The sequence below is a fragment of the Pagrus major genome, chromosome 13, assembly GCF_040436345.1.
Source record: "Pagrus major chromosome 13, Pma_NU_1.0".
In the NCBI taxonomy this organism is placed as follows: domain Eukaryota; kingdom Metazoa; phylum Chordata; class Actinopteri; order Spariformes; family Sparidae; genus Pagrus; species Pagrus major.
In genome coordinates this window covers 5,442,906-5,463,992 of record NC_133227.1, presented here as the reverse complement: position 1 = coordinate 5,463,992, position 21,087 = coordinate 5,442,906, and the positions used below count along the sequence as shown (strand labels likewise).

At 41.2% G+C, this 21,087-nt stretch overlaps 2 protein-coding genes and 1 long non-coding RNA gene across 3 annotated transcripts; all 3 read right to left on the bottom strand.

The window, feature by feature from the left end:
- Nucleotides 1-4,829: 4,829 nt before the first annotated feature.
- LOC141007548 (uncharacterized) lies at nucleotides 4,830-6,730 on the bottom strand. Its single transcript, XR_012180019.1, has 2 exons — nucleotides 6,362-6,730; nucleotides 4,830-5,647 (listed from the first exon to the last, which is right to left on the bottom strand). It is a non-coding gene; the product is annotated as an uncharacterized lncRNA (long non-coding RNA).
- A 1,530-nt stretch (nucleotides 6,731-8,260) lies between these two features.
- On the bottom strand, nucleotides 8,261-14,309 carry hinfp (histone H4 transcription factor). Its single transcript, XM_073479367.1, has 10 exons — nucleotides 14,074-14,309; nucleotides 12,727-12,965; nucleotides 11,161-11,387; nucleotides 10,906-11,017; nucleotides 10,584-10,736; nucleotides 10,387-10,464; nucleotides 9,633-9,753; nucleotides 9,388-9,526; nucleotides 9,185-9,309; nucleotides 8,261-9,101 (listed from the first exon to the last, which is right to left on the bottom strand). Exons 2-10 carry the CDS (start codon nucleotides 12,884-12,886, stop codon nucleotides 8,744-8,746), a joined length of 1,473 nt encoding a protein of 490 aa, XP_073335468.1. The 5' UTR covers nucleotides 12,887-12,965; nucleotides 14,074-14,309; the 3' UTR covers nucleotides 8,261-8,743.
- A 417-nt stretch (nucleotides 14,310-14,726) lies between these two features.
- On the bottom strand, nucleotides 14,727-20,822 carry dpagt1 (dolichyl-phosphate (UDP-N-acetylglucosamine) N-acetylglucosaminephosphotransferase 1 (GlcNAc-1-P transferase)). Its single transcript, XM_073479574.1, has 9 exons — nucleotides 20,363-20,822; nucleotides 20,109-20,229; nucleotides 19,808-20,021; nucleotides 18,118-18,264; nucleotides 17,894-17,978; nucleotides 17,614-17,802; nucleotides 17,412-17,499; nucleotides 15,854-16,009; nucleotides 14,727-15,761 (listed from the first exon to the last, which is right to left on the bottom strand). Exons 1-9 carry the CDS (start codon nucleotides 20,515-20,517, stop codon nucleotides 15,696-15,698), a joined length of 1,221 nt encoding a protein of 406 aa, XP_073335675.1. The 5' UTR covers nucleotides 20,518-20,822; the 3' UTR covers nucleotides 14,727-15,695.
- Nucleotides 20,823-21,087: the final 265 nt, after the last annotated feature.

The window sequence follows — 21,087 nt, the reverse complement described above, 5'->3', positions numbered from 1 at the left end:
CCTTTTTTTTTTGTTTAAGGTAGGTGAGTCATAAATGAGCCTGCTCTGAGGACACATCAACACTAACTCTGGCTTTTAGCCTGTGATGCATTGCACACGCACACGCACACGCACACACGCATTGCACATACTTATTATGGTGTGTTGAAACGACCAGGTGAGCAGCCCTGGCTCTCCTCTCTGGGGGTGAGAGCAACAGTGCTCAGTTGATGCCTTCAGACGAGACAGCACAATCCCTCCACATCAGCAGCTCCCCCAGAAGAAAAAAAAGAAAAAGAACAGAAACAGAGAAAAAACACAAGATGCTCACTGTGCGCCACAGTCCTGGAAAAATCCGGATCGGTTGAGCCGCTGTGTCCTCCTCATCAATATCTCTCGGGGTGCGGCGCACATCGTCCCGCATTCACAACAGCAGCAACTCCTGAGATTAAAATCATGTCCGGCCTCAAACTATGACTGCATCCCGGTGAATCGTCAGGGGGACGAGGCGCCTGTCATGGTTTTTTTATTTTCCCTCCCTCCTCGGTGCGATTATCCCTTTTACGAAATCCATCCGTCCCCAAGTCGCATCGAAATACTCACACACATCCTCGACAGTGGTGTAGATGGTAATCGTTCAGTATCAGTGCTGCAGATGCTTCAGCAGCAGCAGCAGCAGCTCGATGTAGCAGCCTCCGCTCCCCTCTCACCGGTTGGTGCGTCTGTGTGGTACGCACGCCGGTCTGGGATGCAGGGCGTTGCTAGAAGGATGCTACTGGAGGAGAAAACAGACTGTTTTTGGTTCTGATTGTTTCCTCCTAATCCTCATCCTGACCTCATGTTTTAGATGAATCAAATCTCACGTGAATGTAGATCATTTTTTGTAACAGACGCCTTTTTTTAAGGCTTATTACAGTGATTTAAGGCTGGGGGCCTAAAAAGTTTAAATTGACTTCACACTTAATTAAATGTATTCACATCATATTGTCTGCCACATCCTGTTTCAGTAAATTAGCCTCTCAGGTGCCAATTATATAAACCTTTTAAGTATTCCAGTTTCTATTCCGGCTCCTCTTTGTCTCTGGGGACTGAGAGAAATGGGAATAACCCAATGAAATTAGGATAAAGCTCCGTTAGGCGAGCTTTTTGTCCCTCATGATGCCCGATACAGGTGATCCATACGGGGCTCCACAGCTGTCAGTGCACCTCTGCTGACCGTGTGTGTGCGTAAACATGAGAGGTTGTTGGTGAGATTTGAGGCCCCGCTGTCTCTTTAAAGGCCGCACCTGCGCAGCTGCCCGGTGCTGATGCTGCAGTGCCCGGGTTATTTTCGGTAAAACTGCCGGGGTTACTCGCGTTCAAGCGGGCCCTACATGCCTTACATCACCCATGAGAGGGAATCGGGACCATTTTTAGCCAATCGCACCTGCCTCTTAATCAGACCAATTTAAAACGAGCTCTCTCTCTCCCTCTCCCTCTCTCTCGCGCGTCGTCGCCACATGAGCGATTTCAGCACAGCCACCCACCTCTCTGTTTCTGTGATCTGCCTCCTTATGGCTGCTAGTATTACCAGCCGGGATCACATTCATAGGTGATGATGATTCCGGCACCGATTGCAAAAGCTCACACATGTGATCAGGCCTGTTAATCAGGCTCAGGTTCGCTCTTTGTTGACATGTCAGCGTCCAGAATAAAGATGAATTCTGTGTTATGCATGGGCATTTTCAAGGCTGCACACAGTGGCGCTGCTTCAATCTGCTATTGTACTTCAAAGGCCAAATCCTGATTGCATAATGTATTATTAGCCTCGAGGAATGAGTGATGACCTTTCTCACATCCTCTGTAGAATAGTCCTAAGTTTGCACAGGTAAAGTGTAAAACCAACTCACCATTCTCATTCATGCCTTCTGAGAAAACCAGGAGGCAGGCCATTAATCAACTACATGATCATTAGGTCACTCCAGAGATAATAGTGTTTCTCCATTCATAAACCACACATTAGCAAGTGACTGATTGTGGCATGCAAACACTGGTGCTTTAGTTTCAGTGTGTGACTGTGGATATTTTAAGTCAACAAAGACGTCTTTGCAAAGTGAAACGCTGACTGCAGGGGTGAAAGTGTTCAAGGGCTCACAAATGAGGGTTAGGCACACTATAAGTACTGAGGGAACATCTGATGGGGATGCATTGTACAGGATGGCACGAAGAACAGCTTCTCTCCTCTCTGTGGGCCTTCTTCTGTTGGTGACACAAGGAGCTCTCACAAAGACAGGTGAATATTCAAGAAAATTTAAATTTGCAAGCTTAAATGACTCACTTTTTTGTCCTTGTATCATGCACAGCATTATTATAACTGAATATATTATGGTGTACAGATCGAGGGACTCTTCCCGTCAGACTGTCTGTGGAGAGTGACCTGACCAACATGACCCCTGAGTCCTATTCCAGCTCTGTGGTGGAGGGAGGCGTGCTGCTGGGCGCTCTGAGGAGACTGCAGGAGACACAGCACGACTTCAAGTAAGACCACCCATGACAACCCTGTTAATTTCCCTTCAAGATCATCGTTTATTCTTCAGCGTTGCTCCTCTTTTCCTCCTACATATTTAAGTTTATGATATAGCATGTGACATTTCATGTGAAAAAAGCCAATCACTTGTTAAAAAATATCCAGTTCAGGTGTGAAATCCTTTTCTTTTCACATGTTAATTTTTTTGTTAACATGTGAAAATAGCCAGTCATATGTGAACATGTGGAATTCACATGTGCAGAAGCAAATTTAATGTGATTTCATGTGAAATGTTTTGTTTCCACATATGGAAATTCTAGTCCACATGTGAAATAAAGACAATCACATGAATATATGTAACCCACATGTGAAACTGTAAATTTCACATGTCAAAATGTTTAATCATATGTGAAAAAAGCCCATCGCTTGTGAAAATGTACAGTTCACATGTGAAATTGTGATTTATTTATCTTTTGTACATGTTCAAAGAAAAATTTCACATGTGACATTTTCTCACGGGCAGGTTCACAGTGAAGGAGGACCCAGACTTCGGTCTGTTGCTGGAGAGTGTGAATGGAGTAGCTGGAAATGAGCGCGAGCAAACGTACTGGGAGATCCTGTCGAAGCGCTCAGGAGAGTACAGAAGGCTGGATGTGGGTGAGTATCCTCCATAGAGTTTCAATACAGCATATCTGAGGAAGACTTAATGAGCTGTAATGAGGCAGGGGAATTGACTGTCCTCTCACTTATTGCCTCTGGATGTCCTTCAGTGTGATTATTCTAAAATCTTGTTGTTGTGATGATATTAGTCACCCTTATCTTAATTATATTTGGTGTGATTTCTGCTGCTCATGAGCAGGCTGTTCAACTGTACAACCATAGTCAGTAATTTGGATTATTTGAGTTTGGATTAAAGAGGATCTATTAATAGATAACTGTCCCTTTTCACAGGAATTGGCTGCTACACACCTAAAGCGGATGAACAAATCCTGCTAAGGTTCACCACCTGGCCTCGACAGTGAAGAAGAAGAAGCAGTAACTCCTCGTGATCAGATGTAGCAGAGAATCAACCTTGATTTCATTTTTTCTGATTTGTGCATTTATGGCTGTCTGTGAGGTTTTCAAGTTCATGTAAAGTGCAAAGTGGTGCTGAATGTTGTGACAATAAACAAAACAGCAACATCTAGTGGCTTTGAAGAGCAATGTCATTTATCAAATCAAAGCTAGTGAGTCTGTGCATCAAATTCTATCAAACATATGAGCAAATAATCACATAGTGGCACTGGTTGAAAAATATATGCAACATTTATTTACACTGAGTTAGTTATAATTATTTGACTCAAATATATAGGCTACCAGGAATTAAAATACAAGAAATATGAGACCATAAGAGAAGAAATGTCACTGCCCATCACAATTATTGAATGCAGGAAGACTGAATAACACTGGGAGGTGAGCTGCAGAGCAACTGTTGTGAGTGGCATCGTTTTGCAGCTCATGACTACTTAAAGACTCAAGTCTGTTTAAGGAGACTGCTGCATATTCAGGCTTTTAATTGAGCTGGGAATAAAGCATAGAACATGAAAAATTGGGTGTCTGCAATGAGATTAGAGTGTGGTTGTTATGCCTTCAGAGATGGCAGCATAATCCATTCTTACAAATGCACCAGACATCATAATCACATTAATACAATCCATCTTTATAAAGATAAAGACTTGATTTTACAATGATTTTTTCACAATAAATGCTACAAGGTGTCACTGGCAATGGCCTCCTGGATACCCTTCCAGTAGACAAAACGTGGTGAAATGCAGCAGTTATTATCACATAATACATTTAAAAAAAAATCAAAATCAGGGTTTGTAACTAGTTCACTATAAACGTTTCACGACTTTCTGAATGCTGGTTCCCATTTCATTTATTTCGCCCCGCCTCTCAAACATCCCGAGTCAGCCACTGCAGAATGTGCACAGTCTACCACCTTTAAGAACAAGGTCTTCAGCACTCCTCGTGTTAACTGTGCTCCCTGACCAAAGCTGCTCCTTTGTAACAAGATTAAGGTTTCATCTCCTTACGGGACAGATGGACGAGGCAGAGGTGCTAATCTCTGCGGTTTCACTTCCCTCTCTCCTTGTCTTTATCTTTATTTCTTCAGTTCTCTTAGAGACACAAACATGTTTACAGACACACAGATGGGAGATATTCCTGGTAGGTGTAGTCTCTGATGTGAAAGCACTAAGTCCTTTCAACCTAACAGAGAATGTTGTCTGAGCTTCCAGATACTACAATCATTTGCTCCCCAAAATTAGCCTCTTATTAAAAACAGACCTCAACCACCTGCAAATTCATGTTCGACTTTTTATTTGAAGTATTACAAATAATTATTTGACCCAAGTTGACACAGCCTCTCAGGCTGTTTTAACTGAGTAAAATTCACTTCGCTTTTCTTTTGTTGACCCTCTCACCACATCACACAGATTGACTGAATTTAGCTTTGCTTATAATTCACTGCTGACTCAGAGGGATTTGAACCTCAGGCACTGAAATCTTCATGTCATTGTGTAAAACCTATATATAGAAACCAGGAAGACATTGTTGGCTTCAGTGCGCCAGAGAGATTAAATAAATGTCTTCAAACATCCTGATTTTGGTCCTCTGATTGGTCCACGCAATTGGATGAAGCAGCAAAAACATGCTGCGGTGTGTCTCCTCTTCATCCTGTGTCTCACTGTACAGTCCACATTTTCTTCATGTGTTAGACTGCAGATGCTATAAATCAAAAGACAAAAGTGTTCTTTGCATCGGATTCCACAAAGAAAAACCAATAACTCATGTTTAAAGCAATCAGTAACCACATTTAAGTGTATTTGCACTGAGACAACATTGCAACATGCTCACATATCATCAGTTCAAGTCCTTTCAGTTATTTATTCTTTCTGGTGCGGCGGGGAAGCGACTCACGACATGATAAAGCGCAGTCACAAATGCAGGGGACACACTGTGAGAAGAACCGCTTCCAGCCAGTATCCTTCTTCCTACAGTTGTCTATCCGAGAGCATCCTTGCTTGGGTGGGCCGAAGTAGCTTTTATATGCGCAGGTGGAGTTACACGTCCCATTGAGTTCCCTCTCACTGACCTCAATCCGCCCCCGCTGACACATTCCTGAAACGCAGGTAGAGAGAAATCGTGAGATGAGCTTTGAGGGTTCATAAGCATGGGCTGATTATGAGTCAACGGGCCCCTGGGCACAGACATCTAAAGGGCCCCCAAACCCTCTTTTACAGGAGCAAACCAAAACTCTACAAGACTCTTTGTAGCCATTTTGTGTCTCTTTATGGTAGATGTTTTCAGCTTTGTAATTGTTTTATGTCTCTTCATAGTGGTTTTTGTCTCTTTGTGGTAAGTGTGTGTCCCTTTCTAGTTGTTTTGTCTTTCTGTAGCAGTGTATGTCCTTTTGTGGTTGTTTTTATCTCTTTGTGGTAGGTGTTTCCCACTGTAGTTGTTTTGTATCCCTTTGTAGTTTTTTTGTCTCTTTGTGGTAAGTGTGTGTCCCTTTGAAGTTCTCTTGTGTCTCTTTGTGGTAGGTGTGTGTCCTGCTGTAGTCGCCTTGTGTCTCTTTGTACATGTTTTGTATCCCTTTGTAGTTGTTTTATGTCTCTTTATGCAAGTTGTAAAAGTTGTTTTGTCTCTTAGGTGTGTGTCCCTTTGTAGCTGTCTTGTGTCTTTTTGTGGACATTTGTAGTTGAAAAATTGACCTTCACAAAGATTCGTTAAAGGCTACTTCAAACAGACGCTCTGCGCCCAGTAGGCCTGTTCAGTCATCCATCTATGCTCATAAGAGATCACCAAACGTTTGTGTGGTCGGTGTTTACTCACGGAGGCAGAAAGGTTTCGGGGTCCAGAGGCCATTCTGCTGGCAAGTTCTGGTAGGGCTTCCCACCAGCATGAAGCCAGGGCGACAGGTGTACCTCACCACAGAGCCCACCCACCAGTCGTTACCAAACACTGCTCCATTATAGTCCACATCTGGCCTCCCACAGTTCACTGCCATGCAAAGGGAAGCAGATGCAAAGGCAAAGCACGACACAAAGCTGCACAGCAGGCTGATCAGATAGGGTGGGTTGAGAAAAGTCTCCTCATTCTTTAAGATAAACTATTCAAAACCCTCTTGGGTTGCTCTTGTTGTGGATGAAACTACCAAACACTATATTAAGTAATAAAATGAGCTCAACCTTAAATAGCAGTAAAATGTAAAACATACATTAATGCAGCACTAATATTAATCCTTAAACTTTAAAAGTAATCGTTAAATACTGGCAGGGACCGTTTCACTGCAAAATGAGCACTTTTACTTTCATATTTTATGTACATTTTGCAGATAATACCTACATACTTTTAATTTGAATTCAGGACTTATGCTTGTAGTGAAATTTTCACAGTGTGGTATTAATACTTTTACTTAAGTAGAGGATCTAAATACTTCTTCCACCACTGGTCTTACCTCTGCACAGGGACTTGTAGCCGATCCAGCAGCAGCTCGAATCTCCACAGCGATCTCTCCTCAGCTCCTGGTGCTGCGCTGTACAGCCTCCCATGCAAAGGGGCGCTGACCCGGACCAATAGATGTCATCTATGAAATCTGGTTCAGGAAGCCATTCTGTCTCAACTACAGTGAAACATTTTTATTAGCTTTGACATTCACCAGAACGGGAAAAATCACTAACACTCATATATAAAGAAACTGGAAATGTTCTCAGGCTTTAAGGCCCAGACTAAGAAAGATGTTGTTGTTATAGGGATCCATAAGAACTGTACCCAGTGCAAGTAGACGTATTGTACAGTACATGATTGAAAAATAACATTACACTGACATTGTAAGAGGTCTTACCACTACCTTCCACCTCTTCAAGCCATTCAGGAAACTGGGAAATGGCTCTTTGGAAGCACCCAAACAGCAGCAGCAGCAGCAGCAGTGGATATAACGTCATGGTGCCCATCTTCTGATGCAATCAGTGTCTGTGAAGAACTCCAGATGGATCTGTGAACTGAGTCTTGCAGTCCAGACACATTGTATACGTCATCATATTTGCAACAGACATGAAGCCATTAGAAAGTGTCCCAGCAGAGTTCACTGACTGCAGAGTGAAGAGGCAGAGAGCGTTAAGTAACACTTACACTAAGCTGTGTGTGTGCTGCCTAATCTGCTACACAAAGCTAATGCCACTACGTGCTGTGAGTAGACACACTGCTTTCGCATAGGTGTGTTATGATTAAAGTCATGAGAGCTTGCTATAAGATCAAGGCAAAAAGAGGGATGGGATCACGTTGTATTTGCAGGTGTAGGGTTAAGGGAAGCAGTTATTTGGTTGACTACGATTTACACTCAAAGCACAGATATTGTGCCTTTGAACAGAAGAATTTTTGGGCAAAAAATTATGATTCAATGGAGGAAAGTCTGCCTACATTTATTAGCTGGAATAATGGGGAGACAATATTTTAGTTTGATAAGCTAAGAACAGTTTGTCTCCTAAGAGGTCTATCGACACATTTTAGATAATGTCTGTTCTAGGAGAGCCTGTTATTGAGCTGCAGTAGAGCACTTATGCACAGCAGGGGGTGCCATAATGAAAGTACAGATAGTAGATAGAGATAGATGAAAATAAAAAGAAACATATTTCTCTTTATTACTTGTTTATAGTAATGATGCTGAATTTTGTCCAGCATTAAAAAGGACATTTACTGTGCAACATTAGAGACAAAAAAATTATAATATGATTTTTGAAACATTTTGTCAGTTTGTTTATTCAAGCATCAAAAAACACACTCTGAGCTGATGAGGTAGAGCCCTCTATGCTGGATTTTTCACAAATATAGTAATTAGTGACTATAAATGTAACACACCATTGTGATGGCTTCATGCTGATGTACTTCCGAAACAGAGAATGATCACCCTCTCTGCAGTGCAGCATTATTATCTGTCCAGCTGTCTGAAGATTTTACAGTATGAGATTCAAAGGAATTAATTGAAAATTATTTAAAAATACTGGCCAACAGGGCTTCAACACACAAATAAAAACACATTAAAACAGGTTTATTACCTAATATAGGCTGAATACAGATCATGATGGAGTACACATCCCTTCAGTCAGACGTATCATTTGTAGTACCTTCATATGTTTGCCATGAATCTGAAACGCCACAGCTGGTTACAGAATGTCTTGTCATGTGTAATTCTTGTAAGCAGGACTGATGCGGCAGTCAAACCACCTGCTGCTGAGCAGTATCCTGGAGCTGCTGCATGACAGAGTCGTCCCCTGCTTGTGACAAACCTCCAGTGAGAACGTACAACATGCTCTCCTCCTGACTGCCCTCCTCAGCGCTGACGGCGGTCTCCTCTGCCCTTTGCTCCTCCAGCAGCACCCCTCTCAGTTCCACCTGCAGCTCTGAAGGAGCTGCGCCCGAGGACTCTTCCCCCATCTCCTGGCCTTCAGTCTGGTCCTCATCCTCCTCGTCCGCTTGCCTGTTTTGTCTTTCCCTCATCAGCTGCTCTGTCAGTTCCACGCTCTCGTAGCGGATCAGCTGCAGCCGCAAGAAGCCGTCCTCGTGCTCCTTGTACCTGACACAGTGGTGAAGAGGCCATCAGTGCTGCAGCAACCCACACATCTCATAATCAGCACCACTAGATTGTTCGAAACTTACCTGAACCTGGGGTGTCCAGAGGGCCATTTGAATTGGTGCTTTTTGTGCAGATGAACAGTGAGGCTGTTGCCCCTGGTGAAGCACTTATCGCACACGTGGCACTTGTAGCGAGCAACAAAATTCCCCTGGTTATGGAAAGGAAACATTAGAGAACTATAAATGACATTAAATGAGCAGTAATTTAAAAAGAGTTCCTCTTTCACCTCGTGTTCTTTTTGGTGGTGAATCTTCATGGTGCCGATGGTACGGGAGGTGAAGCTGCAGCCGGGAGTATCGCAGTGGAACGCCGGCTCGCTGCTGTGGGTATCCAGGTGTTTGCGCAAGTCGATCAGATTCTTACACCTGCAAATAGAAAATCAAATGTGGGAGTATGAAGTAAACAATAACATAAAAGTAATGTTTAGTTTGATCTTGTTTCGCACTACTGTAGCTTCAGAGGATGCGATACCTGTATTCACAGTATTCACAGCTGTATGGCTTCTCGTTACTGTGGCGAAACTTGATGTGGTTGCGCAGTGAAGACGGCGATGGACAAGTCATGTCACACAGCGGGCATTTGTAGTGGCTCACTGTACCGACAAGACAAAGACAAACCAGTGACAGATTAACTCATCTGATAATACTGCAGAGCTGGACACCAAAGTGTATCACATGGTCAACTGGTCAAAAATAGACAACTTTTATTCATGCTTGTGTCAAGTCAAGAAATCCTGGTGAAATAATTTATTCTAGAGCTTGTCACTGTTGCTATAACAACACAGACATCTAGCACAGAGATTTCTTTGCTATACGAGTTGCACAGGGATGCAGGGGTCAGAAAGTTGAAGTTTACTATGTTTAGTGATGTTTATGGGTACATAAACATACCGCTGCAGAAGCTCAACTGGCAGTGTGTGTGGGTGTGAAGTATTTAAGGATTTATGGAAACACCAGCAGAAAAAAAGAACAACAAAACACAAAAATGCAAACAAAAGGACTGATTATAATAATAGATAGGGATTATTGCAGCTCTAGTGTCTACCTGGCCGACAGAATCTGAAAATATAAAGGCGTGTTTTGGAAAATGGTTGTTTGTAATACAAACTGTGCCTGGTTTTAACTTATTTGGCTCAAACATGCAAAAAGTGCAGTATGGTCTTTATAGTCCTCCCCAGTTCATGGGAATTAAGACTACTAACAGTGATGATGGCGATGGGACTGACCGTGGGTTCTCATGTGGTCTCTCAGCAGTCTTTCTGTGGCGAAACGTTTGGAACAGTGAGAACACTGGAACCTCTGACCTACAGCACAAATTCACACAAAGCAAGAATTACTAGGTGATACAACACGAACTTCACCGAAAAGTCACCAACACTGTTAATATCTTTTATGTTTTCACATAATTCCGACAGGTCTTTACCTTCCATGGCGTTCTGCCGTATGATGTGGTCAAACAGCTTGGTGTTGTTGGCGTACATCCCCCCACAGCCCGGACACGCCACCACCTTCTCCTGGGTGTGGCTGCGCAGGTGCTCCCGCAGCTTAGGACGCCCTTTAGCAGTGGCTTCACAATCTGCAGAGTGACAGAACCTCGACTCAATAACAATTTTACATTCTTAAGTACGGAGCCAAAAATATAATCAGCATTTATACTTCTCTGACAATTAATCAGTTGTGTGATCTTTAGTTACATTGATATTCTGACCTATAATCTTAATGGAAAATCATGTTAAATGACGCACCTTTCCACCCACAGCGGATTGGGAATTCACAGTCTCCTGCTGGTATATCCATGCACTGGCTGTGCATCTCCACATGCCGATAAAACCACTCTGGGTTTTCAAAAGGTTGTTGCTTTAACAAATAAAAGAAGAAATACATTAGGACAAAGACAAAGTTTAAATTCTACTTCACAGACACTCAAAGGAAGAAATCTTCCCGTTTATCTCAACTGTGTGCACGTGAAGGTTTAGTAGGCGGCCCTGTGCCAAGATTACCTCACATTTGTCCCAAAGGCAGATAAAATTGTCAGGGATTTCTGGGATGGTATTGCGGTTGTGATAGCCGATGGAGCAGGTGCCTAACTCCGGCTGGGCGTTAAGCACCTGCTGACCCAACTGCTTCAGCTTCGTATGGTAACAGTGAAAGAACAGATGTCTCCGCAGCTCTTCAGGACCCTCCAGAGAACAGAAACCACAGTCTCTCCAAAGACAGTTTCTCTCCGCTTGGAACAAAAAGGGAAGAGTTTGCATTAGTAGGCATCATTGTTTTTAGAGTTTCGCAATGCATTAATATTTCTTGTTTATCATCACTTATACAAAACTTATCAAATTAAATTAAATCAAATTAATTCATTTTGCCTTCAGTCCGGTCTTCAGCAAGTTTAACAGATGCTCAATTAAATGGAGGTCAGGCAAGTGAAGAAAATACGACTGTGTAGCCATGAAAACTCTTTACCCTCGGCCATTGTTTTTTTGCTTCAATAGGGCTGCAATTTCTATTGTTGATTAACCCGCCGAATATTTTCCCAATTAATCAATTAGTATTTGGTCTATAAAATGGCAGAAAATGTCCATGTGCTTCTCAAAACCCACAATGTCATCTTCAAAAGTCTTGTTTTGTCCACAACCCAAACATATTCAATTTACTGTCATAGAGGAGTAGAGAAACCAGAAAATATTCACATTTAAGAAGCCGAAATAAGATGTTTGAAAAACTTTTATGCACATTTTAGTGGACATTATCTGCTAAAGGGTGTACTCCTTTATTCAGATAAAATAGGGGATGCGCGATATGAATTTTTTTCCGCTGACGCCAATATTTACCTGCTTCTCATGGTCCATACAGATGAGATAACCGATAATTTCACTTTTTTTTTTATTTCAAAAAGAACTTCTAAACCTGTTGTAAGAAAGGATGAGATGTACTGAGCAAAAATGGATGATTTAGTATTTCATAGCTCTAACAAGATCCGTTAGGAACTCGTAGACTTTTTCCCACATATGTTTCGATTACATGGATGCTTCCATCTTTTTTTCATCCATCATTTTCTGTTAAAAGGGTTGTTTTTTTCTCAATATGGCAAGTTTTTCCTCACTCGAATCGAGGGTCTAAGGACAGAGGATGTCATTCACAGTACAGATTGTAAAGCCCACTGAGGCGATGTGATTGTGATTTTTGGCTGTATGAATAAAACTGACTTGATTTGACTTGTTCTCTGTGTTTATTGGCCAACACAAACCAACTTTAAGGAACAAATTAAATAAGGCATATTATATCATTTGTTGTCTACTGGAGTGCACAGATGTATTTTCAGTCAAGGAAAAACTGTTGTAAAAAATGTTTGTAAAATCTGGATATAAGTATTTCTGACACCTCGTCTAGTCAACACACACACACACACACACACACGCGCACACACATAAAATCTTTTCTTCCCTGAGCCATTTTGAATTTATGAAGTCATATCTCAAACAGACCAAGACATAAAAAGATAATGATCAATTGAAAGATAATGATCAATTGAAAGTGTGGTCAGGACTCTGAAGAGTAATACTTCTCACCTTCTGCTTCTTCCTCGTCCTCTTCAGCCGTGTTCAGAGCATTAAGGTGACCCTCCGCATGCTTACAAAAGTTCTCCATCCGACTGAACGACTCCTGACACGAACTCCACTCACACTCCAGCTTCAGCGCCTTCTTATGGATCCGTTTGTTGGGCGGCATCTCTCTGAGTCAGAGCAGGGCTAGTGTAGTGTGTTTTAGACAGGCTGAGACGATAAACGTCGCCCAGGTGTGACCATCACTGACAAACGGGAGGTGTTAGCTAACGACCAGTGTCTGTAAAACATTCAGCAGCTCCGACAGAGCTTCAAAAAAACATGAAAAGCGTCAAATTCTCACATGAAGAGGAGATTTAGTATCAAAACGTGGCTTTTAAAAGCGCTGACACATTGTAAACATAGGTTGTTTTGGCCAGTCACTAGGAACGCGGGCTGTGTGTAGCGCAGACGGCTCCCCAGAAAACACGCGTACTTCAACAGTTCCGTGTGTCACATGTTCCGCTTTAAAATCTCATTTTTACTTCAAGTTTTTGCCATTTCATTTTGGGATAATTAAAGGTGCACTATGTAGTTTTGGGCACGAAATTGTAAACAGAAGAGAAAGATCGTCATTGACTGATTTTTTTTATGCCTAAACAAACTATATAGACAAACTCTCTTTGTTTTCATGACTGTATAAACCGAATAAACAAACTGACCTTAAAGGACAACACAATTTCACACTGTTTTACTTTGTTTATATGTGGCGGACCCCGCCACCTTTCTAGCTTCCAACAGTGTTCTGGAGATCTTATTTTGCTCTGAGCACAGCTTGTTTATTCAGTTATGGAAATCATAAGTATTTCATTCAGTGCCATTAATCTTGTAAATATTCAAATTCGACTTTGAATTTCTTCGCCTAAACTACACAGTTTTCCTTTAAAGTTAAGTAGTACAGTGCAATTCTGAAGTACTCTTACTTAACATCAATATTTTCATTTTGTGCTACTTTATACTTCTTTTCCACTACATCTCATTGGCAAATGTGGTACAATTTACTCCACAACAGTTAATTTGCAGTTATGGTTACAGTTTATAGATGCGGATTTTACATACATCTGTTTATGCAGTGTTACAGATTCAAACACTATATAATACATAGGATTTCTGAGCCCCATACTGATGTCTAAGCATTTTAAAATCTGATAACAATATAAACCAATATTCAGTTTTCTTCTTTTTTGATAAACAAACATACCGCCAAGAATTTCTGATAAAAATCCTCATTGACTTTGGTTATTAGAGAAATGTGATCAAGATGTTATAGGATAAGTTAACACAAAAATTAAAATTCAGTCATTATGTACTCACCCTCATGCCGATGGAAAGGTTCATAGTCCAAACAAACATTACTGGAGCTTCACAGCAGAACAGTGTTGCAGCATTCTGCTAAACAACTGAAGTAAATGGGGACTTGTTTTAAAATGTAAAGAAAACAACCGAAAAAGACATGAAATGGCTCCATGCAACTTGTCTGGTGTAATTCAAGTCTCTCAAAGCCCAGAGATTTCAAATCGATTTGAAAAGACCTTAACGTGCGATTGCTTTTACCTCAGCTGCAACAGAGAAGAGTTTGGGTGGAAAAAACCTTTTGTAAAATCAATTTTAGATCTCTGGTCTTCCGGAGTCTTGGATTACGCCCGACAAACTGTATGGAGCCATTTTATGTTGTTTTTAGTTGTCTTAGTTGTCATCTACTTCAGTGGTTTTACAGAATGCTACAGCGCTGTTTTACATTGCAGCTCCAGAAATCTTTTAACATCTTGATCACATTTGTGTAATAGCCAAAGTCAATAAAGATTTTTATCAGGAATTCTTGTTGATATGTTTGTTTATCAAAGAAGAAGAAAACAACATTAACATAATCATTTTGCTGATAATACCCAAATAAGATTGTGAATGGAAGATTCTTATTTAAGAAACCTAATACTTCTTAAACCACTGCAAATAATAACGATGGCACATTATTATATTTGAATTAGCTTTTATTTCTCAATTTGAGCCTCTCGTCTCAACAGTAAACAGTTTCCCACTTGTACTTACATTCCTACATAAAATAGTCCAGTGCCTGTTGAGTTTCACATTGTCACGTCTGCTGAACCCTTGGGGGGGGGAAAATGCTTCATAAAAATACAGCTATGCATCCAATAATACCAAAGTAGTAACTCATCCCGTCACCTTCCATAGACCTTAATTAACTTTTACAAAGATCCAGACACTATAATCTCACTTCATCTTTTCTAATTTCCCCTCTATTTACCTGTCTCCACATAATTCTCTGTGACAGCCTTAAGACTGAAGCAAGCCTCCTTATGTTTCACTGCTATTCTTCACAATCGGTATTCTGTGTGCGTTTGTTCGGAGGTACAAAAAACAGAGAACTTTCCCACCCATGTTGCATGGATTGATTGGTATGAGTGAGGATGAAGTGTGAGTGGGTACATTTTTGCTTCAACAGCTGATTCAAACCACTTTGTGAATGTTTTTTAGGGCACTTCTAGATCCTTAAATCTGATATCAAATGGTCACAATTTAGTAGCAGTCAGCCACTGGTGCTGGGTGACCAGAAGACTGAAAGTCATTCCCTCTTACTGCATTTTCCTTTAAAAAACCAAGTATAAAAATATACTTTCAGGTTGGACACACGAGAGAATTAAGACTCAGTCACGTTTTCCTGCTTGCAATCACTGAATCCAGGAGAATAACCAACACTACAGCTGTCCGATCGTTAGCCATCTAAGCTTGTATATGAACATGTTTAAAGTGAATTATAGCTTTAAACCTTGCACCGTGTCTTTACTGCAGGTACAGTCAGAGGCAGGAAAGTTACAGTGAGGTAATGGACTCAGATGAAACATGAGCCTGCAGAATAGTTCCATAACAATATCATATTCTCTCCGTCAGTCGTTCCCTCCTCCGTCCTGGAGAGCTGTCTAGACGTCGTAGAAGAGACGCACCAGATGATAACGAATCCCGAAAGCCACTGCGCTGCCCATCACCTTAGAGAGACGCAGACATGAGCAGTGAGTGAAAATTCATATTTCCTACATTATTCAGGGTGTTTGGATACAGCAGGTGTTTTTTATTATACCTGTATGATGAGCATTATGACTGTGAGGTTTCTCTCATGGGTGGGACCGAGCAATTTCAGTACCAGATTTATTAAGGTCATGTTGTTGCATTCAATAAATTCATCATCTCCCTCCTGGCCTCTCCGCACCTCGAGCAGCTTCAATAACTCTGCCACCTGTTGAGGATTAAAGGCGTTATTGTTATCAGCCAATAAACATAGTTGGAGGCCTGCCACTGGTGTGTTTACCCAGCTAGACCAATCCTCACTCCATGCACTCATTTAATAGCTGACTTGGTACTAGTTGTCTGAAATTGCTGCCAACACATCTATTGTTTCAGGGATTCAAATAGTAATATAGTGAAGTGAAACAAAATGGCAATTCTGTCTGATTATCAGGATAATTAACACGGGAATTCAAATTCATCTGGTAAGAGACTTGTCTGTGTTTAGTCAAGACACAGAGAATCAACTCACATGCTAATTTATATTCAATTATGTCGATCACTTAATGGTCCCATATTGTAAAAAAGATTTCCATGTCTGTTTTTTAATTATAAAGCAGGTCTAGGCGCTACATAAATACAGCAAAAGTATCAGAATGCTCAATCCGCCCATATTCAGAAGCTGTAACTATAGCAACTATACAGCCACGCCACCAGTACAATCGGCTAAAACAGAGCATTCAGACAGAGGATGAATAGAGGTGCTGCAGCAATGTACAGTATGAGAAAAATAATGTCTTTGTTTTTACAGTAACACTTTATTTTACAGGTTGCGAACTTTGATGCTAAGTAGATGGTAGTTTCCATGTAATATATTTGAAATATCTTTTAAATTACCCCCAATTGCCACAATAATAACCTCAAAATGTATGAATTTATTTATGAAACATGATCTGATAATATCTGCTCTTTAATACATTTCCAGGAAACTTCCAACTAGTTTCTGCCAAACTTCTGCAGGTCAGAAAATGACATGGACAACGGTAAAAAAAAAAAAAAAAGTACTTCACTGACCTGCAAAAGTTAAACAGAAACTAGATGGAAATCAAATTAAAGAAAATTGCTATTTATTAACTGCTTGTTGGAAATTATTAATATTGGGGTAATTCTTAATACATGTTAAAGTAGTTATTGTGTTAATTTGGGGGCACTTTTAAAGAAATTTCAAATATTTTGCTTGGTAATAACCACCTACTCAACATGAAATTTGTGGACCAGCCAAATGTGTTTTTCTAGCACATTTTCTACTGTACACCCAAAATAAAAGTATGAACCTGAAAATGAACATAATATGGGACCTTTAATTGTTTAAGTATATAAGCGAGTTGAATTGCCAAAATATGTATAGTTCAAGTTTCTCCAATGCTAGCCGTTTGCTGCTTTCTCTGTTTTATATCATTTTAATTAAATATCTTTGTGTTTTTAACTGTTGGTCTGACAGAACAAGACATCGGAGGACATTACTCTGGCCTATGGGAAAATGTGACGGGCATATTGCACCATTTCCTGAATCTTTTTAGACAAATTGGTTGAGCGATCAGCAAAAAAAGAATACATAAGTGCAGGAGCTTTACCGTCAGAATGAGGTTTCCTAATTTCGAGAGGTCCTTTCTTTTGAATTTCGAGTAGCTCATCCCCAGTTTGCCTGTGTCTTGATTCAGCCTTTCATTAGCAGTGACATTGGGAGAAAGACAAAAGGAACAAAGATATAAATCACTATAAATGATTAATGAAAGATATCGCAAACAAAATTGAAGTCCATCGGCAGCAGGTTACCTGGGGAGCCGGTGTCTGGGACAGGGGATGACATGAAAAAGCTGAGGCAATGAGTAGATAAAGTTAACCACTTGAGGAATGAAGAACAGCAGCATTGTTTTGCTGAAATGTCCCAGGATGCCGACTACGGCAAACGTCATCCCAGCAAAGTAGCAGAAAGTGTCGCCCACGAACACAGATGAAGGGTACCTGTGACAAAACAGGTGGCAAGTTGACAGAATGAAGGGGCAATGATATATCATTTTTCCTAAAACTGCCTCAGGTATTAGGCTTAACTTACCAGTTATGGTAAAAAAGTGCTAATGTTGTAAAGAAGAATGGTATCATGAAGTAGAGGGAGAAAACATGGTCGTCACGGTAATCTCCTGACGGATTAGAAAACACAACAAACCAAATGTCAGTGTGATACAATAACTCCAAACCCATATCCACAAGATTCAGGACTTGCAGTGCAGAGGGTGTGATCTATAGTGCAGAGGGTGAGAAAGGAAACAAAGCACACACCACTGAGCTCCAGCAGATTGAAGACGATGATGGAGCCGGATATAAACAGGGCTTGACCTGACTCGATGCCATTGATGCCCGCTAGGATGTTGATGGCGTTTGTGCAGAACACTGCGAGCATTCCCATGTAGACGTAGTAGAGAATACCTGCAGAAGATCAGAAATAACAACATTAACAGGATGACTGAACATGAATGGAACAGGAGTGCCATTATTTTTCATTTTATCTAAATGTTATAATATTTAATGTATTATTTATGCATCCATTGTGAGTAGCATAAAGGATCACAACATAACTGGTTGATTCTTATTCAAAACAAATAAGGGGCAACATTTCACCACAACAACTAACTGCTGCTAACTGTAGCTACCGTTAGCTCAGTTAGCTGTGCAGCTAGCAGTCCAGGCTGAGGTCTTGGAGTATCAGGGGAGGGTTGGTGTTTACTTGCGACCAGGTATTTTAAAAAGGTTTAATTTAAAGCAGAGTGCGACAGGTCACAGGGTCAGAGTTTAGGGCATTATGGGTCATGTTTTGATGCCATGTGACGATGTCATGGGCCAGGAGCATTATGGGTAAGAACCAACATGGCAGCAGAGGGAAAACATACAGCTCCAAAATGATGCCTTTCATTTGTTTTGTATTTATGCATAATGTTTGTTAGTGTGCCTTCTAACAAGGTGTGTTTAATGTATTTATTGTCAACAGATCTTTCTGTTATGCTAATGTATTTGGGACTGCTTATCAGAATCAGAAATACGTTATTGATCCCTGAGGGGAAATTGCTTGCGTTACAGCTGCTCCCATTCAAGTCTTAGAAAATATGCAGAAAAATGAAAACTATATATAAGCAACAAAAAAAAAATAGAATAAAAATATAAGAAATGTACATTCTACTAGAAATATATCTATATATACAGTGTAATAAATAATGCTACAGTTGAAATATGGGTTATTGCACATTATTTGGTTTGTCAACTCAATACAAAATACAAAAGAGAGAAACAAAGTGTCCAGAGTCCTCCTATTGACTCAGAGTGTCTGACACTCAGAGCGAGGAGTTGAACAGTTTGATGGCCACAGGCAGGAATGATTTCCTGTGGCGCTCTGTGGTGCATCTTGGTGGGATCAGTCTAGTACTGAATGTACTCCTGTGGCTGACCACCACGTCATGGAGTGGATGGGAGCCATTGTCCAAGATGACATGCAACTTGGACAACATCCTCCTCTCTGACACCATCGTCAGATTATCAATGAACACTAGCCTGAGAGACTTTAACAATGACTGTGAGAAGCATGTTTTATGTATTTTGGTGTCTGCTGAGGAAACACAGAGAGAGAGAGAGAGCTAAAATAATATTTCAAAAGACATCTGTATGATGTGTGGCCATTATTTCATGGGACCTCTGTAGCTACACTGGTTGTATCATGATAATTAAATTGGATCTCATGTGTTTTTCCAAAGTTGTTTATGCATGTCCGTTAGCATAATGGACAGAAAAGCTTTCTTGTCCATAATTTAAGAAGACTCATATTTCAACTGCAACTTCAGTGGCTCCTGATTAAAAAATAGTAGAGAGATAGCAGATGAAACTCGTGTTGGAGAGATTATATGTCCCATCTGGCTTGGGAACATCTTGGGATCTCCCAGGAGAAGCTGAAGGATGTGACTGAGGTAGACAGTAGACTCACCCAGATCCAAGTGCAGACCCAGCAGGGCTCTGAAGGGTTTGGGCACCACGATGACCGTGTTGCCAAAGTTGGTGAAATAGACCATGAGCAGCGGCAGGGAAGCCATGGTGGGAAGCAGGAGCTTGTGCCTCCACCGCAGATTCAGCACATCATCAGCAAAGCCCAGGAAGATCATGCAACAGATGGCCAGGAGAGCACCAATCAGCTGTACAAACTGATCAACAATGAAACAACAACACAGAGAGTTAGGGCTGCAGATTTGAGAGAAACACACAAGTTAACTTCACATCAATGGGCCCACCTCATCATGTGGGAAGCCCGTGCACTGATCTCCCATAAAGCAGCTAAGGAAAGGCACTGGGATGAAGCAGAAGAGGATGATGAGGAAGACCGTCCCACTGATGACTCCCTGGGACTCTGGGCTGCACAGACGGATGACCAGGAAGAGAAACATTAGAGCAGGAAAACAGCAACATCTGACTCCCAAACTGGACATATATCACCTGTCACCAAACTGAAGAGTGCAATCACTGGGCAGATAAGCAAACAACTCACACTTCCTTTTTGGTTGTTTTGTTTAGGTCCATTCCGTACAGCCTGGCTGAGATGAAATGGTCCTTGAAAGCAGGAATGAGTTTCAGTGTGGCCATGCAGCCGAGAGCCGACATGAGGCCGTTGATCACCAGCGGCAGGACGGGAACTGGTGACATGTTTTCAGGCAATTTGGTGGCTCCGTGTCAAACAGAGCAAATCAGGTTTCTAGCTAATCTGACGTTGCCCCTTGAGGCAATCGATGAACGAGCTGTGTCTGTCCTCACTGGGGTAAAAACATGTCATATCGCTGTTTTAGAGCAAAATACATCTCCGAGAGTCCGCTGTCAAAGACGAATGAGTCCACACTTCACAGTGGTAGTCCATATCATCTTTCATTACGGGCTGTCGATGCTATTATCTGTTCACTGCCTGGTTGTCTTAACTCCACGTCTGTTATCAGTTTACCTGTTAAGTCCCGAGTGCTACGAGGAGGGTACACTTCCGGTTAAACTCTTCAAAATAAAACATTATTTAAAAACGTCTGCGATGCTTGTTTTTTGTTGGCTGGAATCTGAAAAAAAGGTTTAAATATTTTTTGTGAATGCACACATGTTGCTGTCTTTTACATAATATCACAATATTTGCTCTGTTTTTTCTAGACCGGTCTTTACATCGTTACTACTCACTTGACACACCAGTAAACAAACACCAGCTTCCGGTCACGGCCAATCCAATCCGCTTTGACA